Source organism: Seriola lalandi, unplaced genomic scaffold (genome assembly GCF_002814215.2).
Source record: "Seriola lalandi dorsalis isolate HSWRI2012SDOR001 ecotype SW California unplaced genomic scaffold, Sedor1 jcf7180002054110, whole genome shotgun sequence".
NCBI classification, from domain to species: domain Eukaryota; kingdom Metazoa; phylum Chordata; class Actinopteri; order Carangiformes; family Carangidae; genus Seriola; species Seriola lalandi.
The window spans coordinates 91,344-111,597 of record NW_019524663.1 but is presented as its reverse complement, the minus strand read 5'-3'; the positions used below and the strand labels follow the sequence as shown (position 1 = coordinate 111,597).

Genomic DNA, 20,254 nt, shown 5'->3' with positions numbered 1-20,254 from the left:
AAAAAAAAAAGCTACCGAGTACTCTCTCACACTACCTACCTGCAAACGCCCACTCATCAGCTGCTCCTGTGCTGTATGTGTTCTTGCTTAAAATGTGACTGTGCCCAGTTGTATACGTGTGATGTATGTCCAACTGTGAGTGTCTCAATGTGAATCACCAGCAAGCAGCGTCTGAGATGGTGTTTATGCCTCAAGTCAAGTGCAGTGAGGAAACATTTTCTTTTTAACTTCTTTTCAAAAAATACATTTTTTTTAAATTCTTTCCTTTCTATTTATCTTTTTAAATAACTCTTCTTTTATCTTGAGCTTTGTGACCTCATAATACAAAGATATCAATGAGATTCAAATCGTTCCAATAACTTCAGTTAGCTTTTGAGCCAAATCTTTTGTTTTTTTCAGTCGACTGGAGTGTTGCAGAGACTCTTAAACGTATTGATGTTTTTGGTGATGTCTGAATTTTCCTGCAGTAGCAAAAAAAAAAGTTGGAAAAAGTCAAGGGATCATGAGAGGCTTCATACCATGGGGGACAGCAAGTCTGTACATAATTTCATGGTTAATTCATCCTGTAGTTGTTAAGCCACTGTTATAATGGTAGACTGACTGACCATTCCTACAGCTACAGTGAAGCTAGCAGTGCAAAAAACTAAACTAGTTAAGTTAAGCATTTCAACTATAAAATTTGAGCGTCATTTTTTTGGGCATGTGAGTCCTATAATGGACTCGTTATGACTAAAAAGGGCATTCAGCTACTCCATGCTTGTGCATGTGGTAAATGATTGACTGATGCTATTATAGACTCAAGCTGACCCCTGTATAGCCCCCAGAAAGCTACTAGTACATTAACTACTCACCTACTGTACATTCACACATATTCAGATGTTCAAAATATAATAACTTGCCACTGTGGAGGCAATAAAAAGCTCAACACATCACACACAAATGCTTTAACATATACAATTGCATGGACTTGCAGTATGCCTGTTTAAAAATGCATGTGCACTGACAACCCTCCGTCCACGCAATCACATACGCTAATATGTGCACCCTGTCCTTATAACAAGGCAATGCAGTTTTCTGAATTATAATTTGGGAATAAATAAAATATTCATGTCACCACACACACCACACCACTGTGTGTGTGTGTGTGTGTGTGTGTGTGTGTGTGTGCGCGCGTGCATATCTGTGTGTGTGTGTAAACGTACAGTATACAATTTAACAAGCAGTGATGTCTCTTCAGTAGAGAATAAGAAAAAGTTGTTATTGTGTTATTTGTTGCTTTACAGGAGCACAACTATACCTAGACAAGGACATAAGAATCAAATAGAAATCTGACTGCAGGAGATAAAAAGGACATAATGAAGGAATATATTATATAACGTTTTCACAAAAAGTCTTGCTGCTTCTCTGTCTTGCTCTTTCTGTTTCTTAATATTTGTTTTTTCTTTAATTGTTTTTCCCTGTTTCTAATGTGCAGCCCTCACTCTCACTAAGGAGTCAGTTTAGTATGAGGAATTCTTTGTGAAGACTTGGTTACAGTGTATATGTCTTAACCACTATAGGCCACCCGGGATACAGCAGACGTCTTCTCTTTTTTTCCTTCTGCAAATAGTGGCTCCTCTTTACTTCTTTCTTAACTGAGGCCAGCTGTGGCCTGACAGAGTCACTCCTCTGCAGGCAGGGCCGTAAATCTAGTTCCAGGCTTTAGTTGGGGCCTTATATGTCACACACAATGAAAGTCTGAGGACGCCAAACAGCTGTCACTGTCTGCTCCCATATTGAGATACTCTAGCTTTCAAAGTACTCTCTGCTATTATGAATTGCCTAGTATAGCTCTGAAAGCCTGGTGGATGTATAATTGGCTATGACAAGCAGTGTGCTGTGCATGCTATATTATCTTGCTGGAGTTATTTCTGTCATCAAACAGTCATGGTTGGCCCAGTCTTAGAGGAGCTCCTCTCCCATGTAAAATAATGCAGATTTTCTTTCGTATTAGATTTGATCTAAATACTCGACAAATCTGTAGCCAAACAGCAATTTGAGAAACAGTCTAATATAATGCAGTCCAATAACTACATGCTCAATAGTTACTCTAGAGTTGAATCATCACCTCTCAACAAGAAATGACAATTTACTGTTCAGAAGGATGTGACCTATTGTGGGACAATTGTTGTCTGTTTGAACTAAACTAGACAAGTTTGACTACGTTAGTGTGCTTTCCTGTTTATACTCAAATATATGTAAATTTAATTGATCCCTTTGGACAAAGGTAATTGAGTGATTAAGTTCTCTCACTTGCACTCGTGTCTTGAATAAAGTGGCTTTTATCAATGTGCCGATTGAGAATAAGACCCTGATTAAGTTTCAAGTGGATGCAGCTGATGTGTGTCTTGTTTCAAAAGGGATATGACACTCCAGGACATGGTGTATAATTCCCTGGCATGCTCTGTCGAGTAGCTCAACTGAATCTTTACCTTCCCTCAATCTCTTCTTTATAAACAGATCTAACCGAGAAACGCTCACGGCCCCGCACACCTGCATTCTGGCAGTGCATATGTAATCTTACATGTAGTCTTTTGTGAACCAGCATGACTTTGCTGGTCCTTGTTTTATCACCCTCATCCGAACCACTTATCGCCTGAATACAACTCTGAATAAGGGAGAGAGAAAAAAAACACAGACTGAAATACATGAGAGAAAGGAAGATGGGAAGATTAAAAGTGTGCGATTACTGGAACTAATAGTTTTTGTTGTTGTTTTTTTTCTAATCTGTGCTCACTGGCAAACAGCTCCTGAAGGCCCTTGACACAACTGACTGTAAATGGAAGTTGTTCCAAAGAGAGATATGATTTGTTATTTTATGCTCAACACAGAAAAAACACAAACTCCTGAGTAAAACTGACACAATAGCATATGATGGTGTCAGAATTAAGAAATACAGCCTGCATTATTATTATTATTATTATTATTATTATTGAATAGATTGAAAAGCCTTCCTCAATAACTCATTTGAGTTTTTTAAAAAAGGCATCGCTAGAGGTACAGTAGCATACAAAATACTGCAAACAATAATATGCACTGCTCAGTGACCATGGATTGCAGGTTTATCTTGAGGCAAAAGTGGGTAAAGAAAATGTTACCCAGATGTATAGCTATTGTTTCAAAGCATGAATAATTAAATTGTGGATGAGTAAACACTTAAGAAAGTTGAACACTGAATCCCCAATAGAAGGTTGGAAAAGATGATTTCAAAGAGAGAATAATAAAATCCATTTGTTGTTTTCCTAAAACTATAACGTCACAAAATTATGGTGCAAGAATGCGAGAGAGAGAGACTGAGAGAGCAGGAGGTTCATAGTATTCATAGAGTCAGAGAGACACTGCTGCTCTTTAGGTGAATAGTTGATAAGATTATTCCATTTTTACCACTGTGTATGTATGTGTGCTTTCTAATATGTATGCTCCTAGTACAGTATGGGTGCTGCGCACGCGTGTGTGTGTGCTCAAATGAAGATATGCTCTTGTGGGTTTGCTTGCATGCTTGTGTGCCTCCTGTTTGCATATTTTTCTATCCCAGCACATTTGTGTGTGGGTGTGTGTGTTTACCCATGTGTGTGTCTGTGTGTGTTTGGGAAATGGGCGGCATCATATATCTAATTCCAGGGCAATGATACACTAGCTCTCTGCTGTCCCATCATCCCTCACTTTCTCTCTCACTTTCCATCTCTCTCTTCTATCTCCCTAAACACCCTGAATTACCTCCCTAAGTCTTTTCAAGATTCAAACAGGGCGTTTCAATTGAATGTGATATAGTAAAGAGTAAAAGTGTATGTGTGTTGTGTCTATATGTGTTTACGTCTGGGTAATATGAGCACTGAGAATGGGTATTTGTATTTTCCTGAGTTTGAGAAACTGTGTGCGTGCTTGTGTGTTTGTGAGACAGAAAGAGAGGCTCAGAGAAAAAGAGAAAATGCAAGAAAAAGCAGAAATGTGTGAGTCCATGTGTTTTTCTTCTAGTCTACACAAATGTTTTTGCGCTTATGCGCTTGTGGGGGTGTGTGCATTTTATTTTTGTCTGTGTATGTGTGTGTGTGACTTATCTAATTTGGCAAAAATGTCTGAGATAGAGAGGGATGTTCCAGCTTTGTTTGCTTTGTAGTCTGTGTGTTTGTCTGTGTGTGTGTCCGTGTGTGTGTGTCCATGTGTGTGTTGTCAATACTGGCTATGGTAGAGGATTAGGGGTAAAGGGGTATCAGTTTTGAAAGTGTATGTCTATTTACGGTGTGTGTGTGTGTGTGTGTGTGTGTGTGTGTGTGTGTGTGTGAGAGAGTGCCTGTTTCTCAGTATGCGCATGTTTTTTCAGCTGCCGCCGATTCTAACTAACAGATAAGACGTTAAGGAGTATGATCTCATGATTTCCACGGCTACTGCACTGATACACATCACAGACCACTTACTGAGAACACAAAACCCTATCACACACACACACACACACACACACACACACACACAAATACAAATTCCTACCCATGAGGCATTTTGACCCTACATGGCTTGGTTCGGCTTGCTTTAGGTGGCAGACATGTTTGCAAACCTCTGAATTCCTCAACCTCAGACCTCTGAAAATACGTGGTGATGTTTTAAAAGATGTTACAGCGCTGGCTGTCAGGTTGTTGAGTGGCTTCAAGGGCCCCTCAGCACAATAGATACACAGCTACATGAGAGATATTGGTAAGTAAGTCTCAATTAAGTATCAATTATCCCCCCTATTTTGCTCTTTGACTCTGCATCAAGTAGCCTACTTTTTTTTTTTTACTAAAAACACACAAACCTGGCAACCTTACCGATGACACTATGAGGAGTTAAAATGACGAGACATTTTGACGATTCAGCAAAGCATTGACACATCCAAATCTACGCCAAGGAGTGTTATTTTTATAGTAAAGGTATTGTAGGATTAGGGGTGGCCTCACACCATGTCCAATCATGTTAGTAAAAGAACCACATTCCATCAGTCTTTCCTTTCTCAATCTACCGCCTTCATTTCTTTCCCCCTGCTATTGATCCATCAGTCTCTCTATCCATGTGATAGATCCGTTCACATTGTCGGCAATGCTCGAATATGATTGGTCACTTCCCATGACATCAGTCCTAACACTTTTACAGATATTTATTGGTTAGGTTTGTAGGTTTTTCTGAAGTGGGCAGGCCTACAGGCGTGAACGAGGGAATAAATGTGGGTTTTTGCCCCAGGTACATATTTACTACATACCGTAAATCGAACCTGGACATTGTTCTGCTACAGCCATCCATTATTGATGACAGCATTCAGGCAAGACGTTTATGAGCTGGGCTGTTAGGATCAGTAATTCACTCTGTCAGGAGATCAGGAGAGAGAAGTGGGGGTAAAGAGGATCAGAAACAAGAGGAAAGCAGAAGATTTAGGAAGAAGGAAAAGGAAATAGAAAACGGATGGGTAGAGGAAAAATGTGAGTTGGTGAGAGGAGAGAAGCGAGGATGGTGCAGAGGAGAAGGAAAAACAGAAGGCATTTTGGATACAGAGCTTTTATTCATGGGAAAATATCTCTCCATCCCTCTGCTTTTTCTCCATTCCACCCACCCTTTTTTCTGGCTATCATGTTTCTTATGCCAATCAATAATTTATAGCTGTCGCTCCAGAGCAATGAACCCCCACACTAAACCACCCCCACCCCCCCTCCCAGCTCTGAATGACAGATGAGGGTGAGAATGGGTGTTGGGTCAAAGTGAAAAGCGGGGAGGGGTGCAAAGCAGAGTGGTGGAGAAACATAAAGTAACAAGAAATGTGCAATAGTGAAAGAGAAGGCAGTGCAGTGAGAGTGAGAAATGAGACTGACAGAGAATTGGATGAACATGACACTGGATAAATAACCAAGAGCGGGAGAAAATGAAATTATGTAGCAAAAATGTCTACCAATTTTCATACTCTCAGAGAACTAATTACAGAAGTACGAGAGAAAATGTCAGCTTTGTGACATCAAAGTGGGGACTCTGCCTACTCATTTTTCCCCTATTTGTGCCTTGTTGTTTTACCCAAGCTGCTTTTAGCTCCTAGCCCACAGCACACTGCTATTCTCCGAGATAAGAACCACAACTACACACACACACACACACACACAATGGTGCTCAATTATGTGTAGTTTTTTTTGTATACAGTAAGTGTGTGTCTGTTTTTGTAGGAGTGTTTATGTGACTGTAGCCATGGTACATTAGGACTGAAAAAAAGAGGTTGAACCTTGAAGCTGTGTGTCAAAAAGGTTCTGTGTGTGTTGAAATTTTCCCATGAGTCACATCTCTCCAGGTGAGGCAGTCACACACAGAAGCACACGCACAAACAAAAGAGAGAGAGAGAGAAGGAAAGGACCATTTAAATGAAACTGGATGATGATGATGACGATGACGATGATAGAGTGGAGGGAAATTACAATCTAATACAAAAATGTTCATTCACGTGTGTTCGTCTATGGCAGAGAAAGAAAGAGAGGCCTCTTCCTCTCCCTCCCACCTGCTCTTGTAATCCTCTGTGTTTTGGTGACCTTGGCAACCTGGTGACAAAACATCCTTGGTGTCCCTTTGATTGAGGCCTCGGGTGGGCGTGAAGTTTGGACAGAATGAAAAGAGAGTGGAGGAGAGAGAGAGCAGGATAAGATAGTTGCTGATGCCCTCAGGGTTGGCTCCTCTGTCTGTTCAGTTATTTCCTCCCGTCTATCTATCTTTCTGTCAGTACTTTTCCTGCCCATTTCTTTATCTACTGTCCTCTACAGCATGATTTTACAACAAACCTTACCTAAAAAATTTGAGATTAAGATTTAATTTGACTAGAGGAAGGACTGTTAACTGTAATTAATACTGATATAAATGGAACATATTTCTAGAGTTTGTAACAAGAAGAGAAAATAGCTTCTGTCAAATAAATATTTATTGTTTAAGTTGATTATAGATTATATATCATTTATTTATTAATTGAATTAGGCTTCCAGTGGGTTGACTGAGATTTAGTGTATATGTAGGCGCTGTTATGGCTTCCTTATGTGTCTTTATATTCACATAAAGCTGTGTGTATTTACTGTAAATCCCTCTGTTGGAGATCTTTTGGGATTTCCCTGCTGTCTGTGTAGGATTAAACTTGCATGAGTTTTAAGTAGTTGTGCTGCAAGGTGTTGGTGGGTATGTAGCAGTTTTTTTTTTGCTGGTGATTAAAGCAGGGCAGACACTGCATTTAAAAAAAAAAAAAAACTTGCACTTGGCTTAAACCTTTTATGCTAAGGATCAGTTGACTGGCGACAAATGCAAAGAATCCCTGGTCAAAAGGCTGCATTTCTTCATGCAAAATTCTACTATGAATTGAAAGGGGGGGGGGGGGGGGGGGGGGTATGGTGCCGCAAATGGCTGGATGAATCAGACGATATGGTGTCTGTTCTTCACCGATGTACAGTTTTCTATCACAGCAGTCTCAGTCCAGACTACCATTTTAGCCACAACATATAAAATACTACCCCAATATTATTAGGATAAGCTCATTACAGTTTATCACAGATCTGTTAAAAGCAGCTACGAGGCAGATTGTACCATGGAACTGCTCAAACTGCAAGCGAGCAGGTCGACATTTCACCCGAGGGTTAGATCATTGATATTGAGGGAAACCAGGCATTGTGACCCTCTTCATGTCTCCCCTTCTCTTTTGCTCCTTCTCTATCAATTTGTCTTTGTCCACAAATGGACACCACAATCAGGTGCTGATTAAAGGTGCATTTTATGGCTCAGTGGAAGAAAATTGTTCTCTGTCCAGGTCACTGGCTTGTGACACGGCAATTATTAGTGATCAGATGAAAACGGCAATGTCTAGTACACACTCAGTTCAGGGGGAAAGTGTTAGACAATGCTGCTCACTGGGATGAATCACAGAACGAGAATGAATGATTGAAAGAATGCACCATATTCTCTCTGAACCAACTTTGTACCCTGTTAGTCCTCAAAGCGAGTTGATAACAAAGAGTGATTGAGCTGGGAACTGTGAAAAATATTCTCTGCAGTGACTGTCATAATTTTAACCTCTTCCTTCCCCCCCCCCCACAGTGAGAGATGATGATGACTTCTTGAGCCTGAGCGAGCTCCCGGAGACCTTCCCCTCAGACCCGCCGGAGCCCTTACCTCACTTCCTGTTTGAACCTGAGGAAGGGTACATTGTCAAGAATAAGCCTGTCAATCTCTACTGCAAAGCGACGCCTGCCACACAGATTTACTTCAAGTGCAACAGCGAGTGGGTCCATCAGAAGGACCACACTGTGGAGGAGAGAGTGGACGAAAACTCAGGTGAGTGAAGCTCACAGTTTTACAGAAGAGCCAACATTTCCAGCTGACGGCCTTCTTATTGTTTCAGTTCATGTCACATCACTTTTCCTAACCTTTGACCTCATGACTGTAACCTTTTAACCAGATGAAGGATTTTAGTCATTGCACGTCTGGATCTGAAGTTATCAGAGAAACAAGCTGAGTGAATAGCCCCTCTCGCAGCCCCTCATTACTTTATGTGTCCGCCCAAGAGCATCAGAGAAACACTGATTTTTAATGTGAAGCTGCCTTATTAAGCATTTTGGCTTTAATTACCTGGTCTGTTTTTGTTGGAGAGGAGGAGACCTCTGCAGATAATTCGGCTTCTGGTAAAAACCTCCTGAACAATGAACACTGAAGGAATCCTAACCTAAAAACAAGATGAGCTAACATTAGCTGCAGCTCAGCTAACAGCCCGCTGCCCCTCCGTCTAAGAGCATCAGTGATATATTGATTTTTAACGCAAAACTGCTTTTATTCAGTGTTTTACCCGTTTTAATTATTTATTTGAAGAGACGTATATCTCCTTTTAAAAACCTGATCCTGAACAATGGACACTGAAGGCGATGAGTTGTTCAATAATCAAGACAACAACTCTTGTGATCACACGCTAATTCACAATGTCATCAAATTATTATTGTGGTTGTTTTGAGACATCCCTAGTAGCAGAAAACCCTGTTGAACTTTTGTAAATGGAAAGCTGTTTGTTAAAATCTTTAATGAAAAATGATATTGTGAGGCAGGAGCGCAATGGAAAACCATGGAAGCCTAGAGCACACAATCACATTCACACAAATACACACATAGATCTAACCCAGAGCTTTATTTGAAGTGCAATAGAAAGTGGGCATATCAGATCATAATGTTGAAAAATGGGTGGAAAAAGACATTAAATGAAAACTGACATGCAGAGCGGGTATTCAGTACAGGAACTGTCAACTGTTTTTTGTTTAACTCAAGACATTTTTGACAGAAAACACTGCTGGTAATAAAAATAAAAAATAAAAAAAAAATGCCAGTGACATGTTAAGTGCAGTTCTCACACAGGAGAACTACTTTTTTTTTAAGGAACACATTTCAGCTTAGAGAAAAGTAACTGTTTTTTTGAGTGGGAACACAATGAATGCATGATTGATGTTGGCGCTCTGGTAAACATTTAACATGATGGTGCCAAAAAAGTTAATAATAAAATAGGCAGAATAGGTGAGAACATAACACAATGTACATGCATTTAATACATATTTAATGACTGTTTATACTAAAAGTGTCCCGGAGAGCAGACATGTTAAAATATCTAAAGTGCATAGGTGTAAATTAAAATCAACTCCTTTGTTTACACCTGATGTGCCTGACCCTGATGATATGTTGCTCTTTGGGATATGAAATTGTCACAATCGAGGAAAAGTGGCAAACATTTCTCCCTGATTGTCTCGCGGCTGCGCTGTGAGTGAACAGGCAAAATCCATTATTCAGATGTTTAGTTATTTGTGCAGAAAGCGAGGTCACATGTCAGATGTGTGTACACAGCTGTCCCACTGCCAGTGCTGTACTGCGATGTTCACAGGACAGTTTAATAGGATCCACAGTGATGTACTGGACTGCAGCCAAAGTTCCACACTTGTCACTTGACAGCACATTGTATTACTCTGCTAGCTAGGTAATGATGAATCATGCTGTTGCTTTGGCAGGAAGACAAAGACGTACAAAACCTGCTTTCTTAGACTTAAGGTTGACATGAGCTCAGCTTATGGGTCTCCACCTGCTTGTTAATGAGCAGGGGTCCCCAGAGCGAGTGATTAAGCACAGGCTGAAAACAGTTTGAAAAATCCTGATATATAGTAGCTGCAGAATGAAATACAGGGCTGGGTACAGTTGCACAAATCAATGTGTTGGCGGTTGAATTGCTTTGAACTGTAGTTTCTCTCTTGAGACAGGTGAGCAAAAAACATAGTACTTAAATTTAATCTGCTCACTCTTTGATACCTGACAGTGTGTATATGGCAAACAATCGCGAGGTAGCAGAACTTTTGATTCTGTCTCAACTCAAGTTGACACATGGACTTGCCCACCGCAGATTTCCCCTTGTAATACAAAGCAGACCCTGGAGCCAAACGTGTATGTGTGTGTGTCGGTGTGTGTTTGGTGTCCTGGTTGCTTTGTGGGTCTGCTACAGCACTAAACCCAACACAGAGACAGAAGCAACTGAGCAGTACAGCGGTGATGTTTCCCCTGATTCAGCTGTCACACATGAATAGTCAAGGCAGAGGCGAGTAAGTGCAACAAAACCTGCAAGAAGTAAACATGAGAGAAGTGAAACAACTGGTACAAATATAGAAACACACGCACACACACAGATGCACACAGTAGCAAAGAAAAGTTTTAATAGAAGAGAAAGTAATGTTATAGTCTCTGCTGGAGGGTGGGTCTCACATCAGACTACAGTCTACTCCCCTTCTGACTGCAGTTCATTGTCTTCAACCATGTATAACTTGTTTTTGATTTCTTAAACATGTTTCTTTTGAACAGTTTTATCAATTTTTCATCTCTTCTTGGTTTCTCCCAGTCCTACATCTTTCTTAATATTTAATTCCTTCTTTTCATTTTCTTATTATTTAGCTCTTTCTTTCTTCCTCTGTCTTTGTTTTAATTCATCTTCCTCTTTGTCTTTTTTTCTCACATCCTCATCTTTTTTTCTTTTGAGTCACCCCCTAGTTTTTTGTTATACACTAAAAAACTTTATGTGCCCTGAGGAGGTTTTGCATTTCAGAAACATAAAGGCGTGATCGTTTTGCCTGTAATTTAAACTGCAGCAGCATTAACAGACACACAGAGAAAGAAAAGCCTGTGATTTGTTTAATATGAATGTAACCCAGGCGTTTCACCTGACTTTAATCTAAGGTTTCCCAGGTTACGCTGACATATGTGTTTCTACAAGTATCCATTGTCTTCCTTCTCTTTCCTTTTATTTCCCTCTCTTTTTTCTTCCATCTATCTTTCACTGTTCATCACTGACATCATGTGCAGCTGCTAGTCATTTATTAGTCTCCCATCAGCTGTTCATTTGCTAGCTGCTAGATTCCAGACTGTGTGTTATCGAGAGGAAATGCTGTTCAACTAACGACAGGCGGATTTTGGATCTCATACTGCATGTGATTGACACCATGAGGTTTGGCAAGGATCAGGATCACCCAGTCAGACATATAAAATCTGTGAACATCAAGTCCAAGTTACTGTATTTTGACAATAGTTTCTGTGGATTTAATTTTAGAACTTCTTTTTAGATTTATCTCTCTGAGTGTTCCTGCTTTTTGAAATAACCCTCAGCCACAGTTGAAACATGGATTGGGTTTTTGAACTGCTCAAGATCCGCTTCAATTTATGCTTAATTTAACTTGTACAAAGCCATTATAATGCCGCTTTAATAAAAAATTGATTGACTTCTTGCTATTTTGCACTGCACCAGGACACTGAATCTTTCAAGCACTCCATAATCCATACAGATATATGCATAACAATATAATGAATAAATAAATAAAGTGGGTGCATTACACAACTATCAAGAGCTGTTGAGGTTTGGGAATGTCTGGAGCATTTTCTCAGAAGATCTCTATTTACTAGAATTTGTAATGAACAAAGTTGTAGCGACTGTCTCTGAGCTAAACTGAAAGTCTGTCAGTGAGTGAGAAAAACTAACGAAATAAACAGAAAGAAATCAAAGCAGTATCCTAATATGAGACTTCCATCATACCTTGTTGCTGAAAGACAATGAGATTATAAAGAGGTTATGAAAACTATATCTGTATATATGCAGCATTGTGTGAGTGAATCTAATACAAAGTGTGTGCGTGCGTGCGTGCGTGCGTGCGTGCGTGCGTGCGTGCGTGCGTGCGTGCGTGTGTGCGTGCGTGTGTATGTGTGTGCGGCGTGCACACTGTTTATCTGTTTATCTGTGTGAAAACCTAAACTCTGTAAGCTGTTTTCTCCTCTTTTCCTTCCTGCTGTTTCACAGTCACAGCTAGAAGCTATGGCCCCCATACTGCTTTTATTATCTCTTTCTTCTCACTCACGTTCTTGCCTCTCTCTCCAATCCTTTCCCTTTCTTTTTTTTTTTCTTTTCTCTTCCTCTCCCTTTGCTCCATGCTGTTTTGTGCTTTACTCTAATTTCCACTGACTGAAATCGGAGCGAGCAGTGGCAGATAAAACCTGAGCTTTTGAAAGCAGGGGAGAGAGGTGGGAGATGATGGAGGGATGCTGATGGAGGGTACCTTTGAGAGGGCTGGAAAGGCCAACTGATATCAGGGAGTCGCACTGAGGAGAAAGATGATATGAATCCTGCTGAGCTGTTTTCTCGCTCACTCCTTCTCCCTCCTTCTCCCTGTGTTTCTCATCCTTTTTTTTTTTTTTTTGGAGGAAATGGAAAGTCAGCTTAAGTGGTGAAACACAGTGTACCTTTGATCTAGGGGATCAAGATAAAAGAAAACAAAAGTTAACATGAGCAAACAAAAGTTAGAACATAAAAGAAACATGCTTGAAAGTTTGTGATGCCTTGTATAAAAATACATTTCTAAGGTTGTCGATGGCAAATAGAAACAGTTTTTTCTCATCCTGTGATGGAAAAGCAAAGAAAACAGATTAGCCATTAGATGATAGCAAGGATGAATTAAAGAACGTTGAATGAAAGGAAAAGCAAAAATGAGGACAAGGCTCTTCAATGTTTTTTTTTTTTTATCATGAGACACAAAGTTAACGGTGGAATTTTCAGTGTAGTTTATAACTATAATGCATCATACACGCCTTCATAATGCATCATCATGCATAGCTAACACCTTACAATACCATCATAAAGCACTATGAAATCTTCCACAAACAGTGGTGGAGCATAGTATGACTGGAATTATTCATAAGGTATCACAATAAACCTTTTTTTCATGGCATTTTGACATGTTTCGACAAGCAGGAAATGCGCAGGTGTAATTAGTAACGTTAACAATGGCTCCATTTTATTTAGTGTTCACTGTCTCTGAGTATTGTTCCATGCGAGGAAGGATCAATGAGACAACTAGCGAACATTAATGTTATTTGTTCCACCTCTGCTCTTCCTGCTATGACAACTCATAATGTCTGCCACAAAAAAAAGCTCTTTTGCTTGTGATTTTCACAAAGAACAAGGCATCAACTCGCTGCCTTGAGTCCAGTCATATTAAACGAGCTTCCCAAATGTCCTGTCATAAAGGAAGAACTGATTGTTTATGTCGTTGCTGCAGATATTTTTTGGGGGGGGGTAGCTTGCTCCCTACACTGAGTGCAAGGACATTGATAGACTGTAACAATGAAGTGATAAAACCTTTCTGCAGTGCATGAAGGAACGTCGCTCTATCGAGCACGAGGCATGGTCCGCTGTTTTGTGTTGTGCTATGAGAATATTATTTCATGATTACAGATCAAATTTTATTTTATTATATTTTTTAAATTTTTTCATATGGAGTAACACCCCTAAGAAGGTGTGATGAACACCTTGTTTTCAGTTAAATAAATGGAAAGTGTAGCTGTATGTGATCTTCATGACAGTTCAATAAATTACTTAGATTGTACCCACATGGAGCCTCATCTGGAGGCTGGGAAAGCTAGGTGAAGGTCACAGGCAAGGATCGGGGGTGCGGCAGTGGGCAGTGGGGAGGGGGGCAGCAGGATGGCCTAGGGGTCACAGAGATCAGCTTCCAACCGGAGGGAGCTAGCCTGATTCCCTAAGCAGCTCCACTGCTTGTCACAGTATTCTTGACAAAGATAGCTAACTCGACCTGCCGTCGCTGGTCTCCGCTCCAGTCGGCCCCCCGACTGCACTTCAGCCAAAGCAGGAAAGGCTCATTTTAAGTTCTTCAAACCAAAGAACCAACATGTCTTCCTCCAGACAGACCACTTTAATACAGCAGCATTATTAGCAGTGACATTTGCTAAAACATGCTTACCATTATCTCCATCTGAATTAATGTGACTTAAGGTGAGCACCAGCATAATTTGTCTAGATTGCATATCTTATTGTGAAGGGCATTTCCAGTGTTTGCTTAAGCATCATGCGTACGACCTCAATATATCTCCATTAGCCTTGAAGTGTGTTAATGACATATTGTGTACTAGGTTACTTACTTTGTCTCCATTACCCAAAGTGTGAATGCTTATTAGTCTGCTAGCACTGACCTGTGACTCCACATCTACACATGCACGTACACACATGCATTATTGGCACACCCAGTATTGGCTTGCGTGATTTGTGACCTCTTTCCCTCCTTTGCTGCCATCTCACTCGTATTGATTTCTTCTCGTCCTTTCCTACATCTCTCCCTCTTTCTCTTCCTCCTAATGTTTCTCTTCTCCTCTCTCCTCTTCTCCCCCGATGCTGGCTTCACTCCCGTTCTCATCTACCTTCTTTTCTTTAGCTCTCCCACATTTTTTTCACCCATCATGTCCCATCTCTTTTGCTCTCTGTCTCTTTCTGCCTCTATCTCTCCCTCTCTTACGCTGAGATTTCAATTATTAACCACCATCAAGATTTATAAAAGAGGTCAATTAGCTTCTGTGTCACTGACTCCTGATATGCAAGAAACCTGTGTATTTGTGCCTATATCAATTTGTATATACGGCTGTTTGTTGGCTGATTGTTTGTGCTGTTCCTGGGTGTATGAAATATTTTATTTTCAGTGAAATTGCCTGTGTATGTGAAAATGCAGTCCTGCTTATTTTAATGTTTGTCTGGCATGTCCGCGTCTGTGTTTGTTGGAAATGATTTGTTAGTTAGGTTGCAGTTCCTGTAGACTTTCTCTTGTGTCCTGGAATGCCCTGGTTCACTGCTTCTTTCGGCTCTCTACCGGAGGACACAAATGTGCATGCTCAATGGCATTCACTTATATACGTGCACACACAAAGACACACACATTCGGGAGGTATTCAAACATGTACCAGGAGGGACTGTGATGATCAATCAATGTCAGAGTGGAAGCCATTAAGAGAATGCACACATAAACACACATGCATGTGTACACACACTGTCTACGGTATGGGTTGTGAGCGTTCAATTGGTCACAGACCGCTGACTCTGTCCCGTCGATGTCCTGGATGATTTCCCTCCACTGACGAAGAACTCAGTCAACCCTTGCTCCCTTCCTTTCTCTCCATGCCTCTCATGCTGTTGTCGTTTTACTTTTTCAATTTCATTTTCCCCCACCTGTCTCCACCTTTTACTCTCTTTTCTTATAATATTAATGTAATCATTTACAGAGGGCTTTTGGGTAATGTAACATGTCATGTTCTCTGATCTTGAGCACTGGCTGTGAAATGCATTTCTAAGAGTATGACTCAGCTGACTCAGCTGTTGAATTGTGTGATTTTGGTTTTGCATACAGACATCATTGTTTCATTTGATCAATGTTGTGCTTGAATGCTGTAATTCTTTATATAACAGCTTATATACAATATCATCTATATAGTAGTCATTTAGCGTTTTGATGATGATGGTGGAGAGTGATATCTTAAAACGTCAGAACTAAATCTCCCAAGGGTGTTCAACCAGAATTAAATCAAAGGCCTCTTTCATGGAGATTGACTTTGAATGTATAGATGTCTACATTCATTGTACAAAGCTGTCTAGTTCTTGACAATCTAAAGAAGTGCTAATTTGCCATCAATTCCGGGTAAATTAAGTCGTTTTGCAATCTAAAAAAAAACATGTTTGCCAACTGTTACAACAGCATTTTGCTTTCAAAGTTCAGTAAAGAGAGTAAAAATTTAAAAAAAAAAAAAGCTTAAAAACTCAATGCAGTGCAGACTTCGGCAGCGCTGAGATGCTGTGGCGTCGGGTTATTGCCATCTCTAAAAAGTCTAAAGACACAGCACCAGTCTTAAATATTTTTGTGAGGCTGGCCCCGGGAGGCCTGAAGGCCGTAGCATGTGATTCACATCATTTTCATACTTTTCAAACAATTCTCGTCCCTGTATGGAAGCATCTTCGTTTATTATACTTGACTCATTTATTCAGGTTTTTCCCTTTAATTTGTCACCTATTTATAGGTACTCAATATAACAGCCATTAGCCTTCATTAAGCATGTAATTGTTATGCTAATGAACTATTTAACCTTACTGATTTTACTCTTTCAACAACGTTATCATATCTTGAAGTTACACAAATACTAAAACAATGACCAAAAGCTCTATATTTTTTCTTAACTTTGTCTTAGGGTGGAATATATGTGGCGATTTTAACATTGCATCAGCATTTGCATCAGCAGGGCAGATGTCTCTTAATATATTAAAGTCATTTACGTACATGAAGTGAAGGCGGTCATGTAATGTTAATGCAATGGCTCTGAAGCAGTTTAAAACTAAAAATGAACATCATGCTCTCCACCGATGTCGTATTTGTTGCAGAGCTGTTTGTGTTGTTGTTTCCAACCCCAGGATGTATTTATTCTGACCTCATGCCTTTGTCTTTTGTCAGACTCTCTCCCTCTGTGGCACTGATGAAATAATAATACCCAGTGCTGACTTTTTCTGTATTCTCTGTTTCTTTTCCCTAAAGGCCTGTCTGTTTGACCTGTCACTGATCACATTTAAACACCACAAAGCGTTTGAGTGCCTTTTCCCTTGCTCCCTTAGCTCTTTTGTTTTCTAAACCGTTTAGCCTCAAAATCGCCAGTTTTTGTTTTCATGTCTGTCCCTGACTCGCTTTTTTCTGAATGTAAATTCTTCATAGCTTGTTTCTATCCATCTCTTGTTGCTTTGGCTCAAAGAAATGAACTCTTTACACTTGTGTTTGTGCCATTACTGGCTTTGTCTTATTCTCACCTTCTATGTATTTCTGTACAGTGTGGGATAAAGAGAGGAGGAACATGAAGAGAATACAGTATGCTCAGACTCTTTGTGCACACAGTATTTTAATGCAGCCATATTCTCAATAATGCTGTTCTCGTTTACATGTTTTTCTGTTTGTGTAGTCAACAGAACAAGAATGAAATACTGCTGAAATCCTAATTTTAAAAGCGCAATGTTTTCTGACAAAATCACCTTACACATAAGATAACGACAAAGGCTGTGCTGTGATTTTGGCTAGAGAGGTGTGACTGCAGAGGCTCGTGGGGTAATACTGGTGACTTTCTTCTACAGAAAGAAGCTAAGCTATGTTGCTTGGTGCTTTTAAAAAAAAAAAAAAATGCTGAAGAATCCTGAAAAGTCTGTAAATCTAGTGAAAAAGGGTTCTAAGTTGTCAACACTGCTTGTTTACGCCAAATAATTTTGAAAGAGCAAAGAAGGGAAACACTCAAACACTCAGCTGGCCAACCAGTGGTGTAACTTCATCAGTCAATCATGTGGCATTCGGCTGACCAGTGCTATAACTCAGTCAGTCAAGGCTCACAGCCCCACTGTTGCAGTTCAGCCAAAAACGGAGAAAATGGACCAACAGACTGCGCAGGTTTAGCGGGTAGGGAAATAGGGAGACACATCATTTGACTTCTAATTAATGGTGTAACCACCAAAGTATCCCATAGTTCCTACTGCAATGTCTGAGTCTGTTTGTTGAAGTTTAACGATCCCATTTAGTGCACATCTTAATTTTTTTTAGACCTCAAACTATAAAAACTTTGACTCAAATGGTTGAGATTAAAATGAATTGCCACAATGTCCTATGTAGCAGCGCATAGATATATGGTACGTAAATGTTTGTTTTGTAAATGTTTCTAATTAGGAACAAATCCACTTAATTATACCAAACCCATTAATTTTGTTGACATTGATTACATTAAGTAATTGACTCAGTATTCGTCTGCTTTTTGTTGCACTGGTGTAAATCCATTTTTTGAAAACATGCTTTTCCGCTTTCCTTATCACGTCTGTGAAAAAGCTGCTTATCATCATCTGTCTCTTCTCCAACATTTCTCCAGATCTGAAACATGAAAAGCTGCTGTCTATAAGCCTTTGATGACACATCACTGTAATTTGAGCTCTGATAAATACAGCCATTGCCTTTGTAAACAAGATTCTCCAAACTTATTTACACTGTATTTAAAGCAAAAAAAAAAAAGGTTTTCCTTTATAAACTGGGTCTTATTTGTGCAGTATTAGCCACCAGTCCTTATTGGGTGTGACAACAGTTTGTAGAGATTCATGGATACGGAAGCTCTGCTGGTAGGGGAGTTATGGCAAAGAACATGATGAGTCTGGTTTTACTTACAGTGAAAGAGACCTTTCTATAGTAAATATCAACTTTTAATATGTATTTTCCGGTTTAAATTTTTCCACCGAAAAGAAACACACGGGTATAGTCTGAACCATGCATCGTCCCGCATCACATTTAGTAATTAAGTACAGTATCAGTGGGCATGTGCAGTATGACAAACAGCGTTACACTTAAATACCCACAGACATAAGTATTATTTGTATATCTCCACTCTGCAACCCGTCCTAATCTGTATGTTTTATTTTTTTATTTATTTGCATGTTTACTCCCAGTTACCATTTGTTTAATAAAAAAGTCCATTCACTCCCCAGCTGACAAGTAAACTTTGTTATAAGAACTGACAATGTGAATAAAAGAAATAGCACAGTGTTGTGATTGATAGAAATGTTTGTTACTGTATCCACTTGTCTTGATACTAGTCTTCCATTTTTCATCTTCTTCTTTCCCCTCACCTCCCCGAGCTGACAGCGGTGGTTTTGTTGATGTGAAGTACTGTCAAGCTATAAGAGACCCAAATTCCATGCTTGTCTTCCCATAACAGAGTGACGTGAATGCTCTGAGCACTGTAAACAAAATAAGACACCATAGTAAGCCTTGTGTAATTCAGTAACATTTGCTTTGTGAGCTTTGCATTAGCAAACAATGGAAACTGCCAGGGGTTTACCGGTTTCAACAGCACAACTCCATATCCAGTGACATCTGTCTTTTATCTTCTTTGTATCTATTCCCACTTTTTTTTTTTGTTTGACATGTTTTCTGTATTGGCACCGGAGGAAATCAAGGGAATGTGTTTTTCATGCAGGATGTAGATAGGTGTAAATTTGTGATCTGTTTGCAGATTTGTGGTGTCAAAAGTTTTGCAGACTTATTTTGTTGTTAAGAATTTTCACAGGTACTTTTAGTCTCCAGCTGACACACGGGTGCAACAACACATTATGTTTAAATGTATGATGACCCTTCTAGCATCAAATTACAGTCATTTTCATGTAAACGCAGTGAAAGGGATGAAAAGCTGTGAGCACAAGAAAAAACAGTGGTATATCTCCACAAAGGCAGATAAGTTTACATTACATCAGTAGCTTCTAACATTCCATATGTTATTTCACACCAAAATGTCACTGGTGTTGTTCATGTATTGGTTTTCTTCTTTTTGTTTGGAGCATTGTAACTCATTATTATTGTTATTATTGTTATTATTGTTATTATTATTATTATTATTATTATTATTGTTATTATTGTTATTACCATTTCCATTGCATCTTTCGTCAGACTGACTCAACTATTTTGGATACACAGATTCATCACCAATAGGAATAATGTTCTGTTTCATCCCCCCACACTGCTTTCACAGTGATCCTTTCCCTTCCTGAAGAGAATCAGATTGTTGATAGCTGTTGATTCATTTGAAAACTCCTCTCTATATCTGTTTATTCTGACCCTCTGTCCAAACTGAGCCGGTAGTCTCACCTTGGTGCCTCTTTTTAGGCTTCAGCCTCACTGAGATGTTAAAGACATTTCATCATTACAACCATTGATTTTACCTGCTGTGAAACCAGCTCGGCTCCCCAATGCGCTTTGTTTTTCACTGTATGTCCAATTTTGGTTTTGTTTTTCCATCTCTCTGTCTGTTTTCTCATAGCTGTGCATGTGATCCAGTTATT

General features: G+C 39.6%; 1 protein-coding gene across 2 annotated transcripts in view; it reads left to right on the top strand.

Moving 5' to 3' along the window:
• Positions 1–20,254, top strand: part of LOC111652908 (netrin receptor UNC5C-like) — a 180,187-nt gene that overhangs the window by 78,818 nt on the left and 81,115 nt on the right. For both annotated transcript variants that reach the window (XM_087173210.1, XM_023403301.2), the window contains exon 2: positions 8,113–8,349. In XM_087173210.1, coding sequence (XP_087029336.1) covers positions 8,113–8,349 — 237 coding nt within the window. The remainder of the gene's footprint in view (positions 1–8,112; positions 8,350–20,254) is intronic.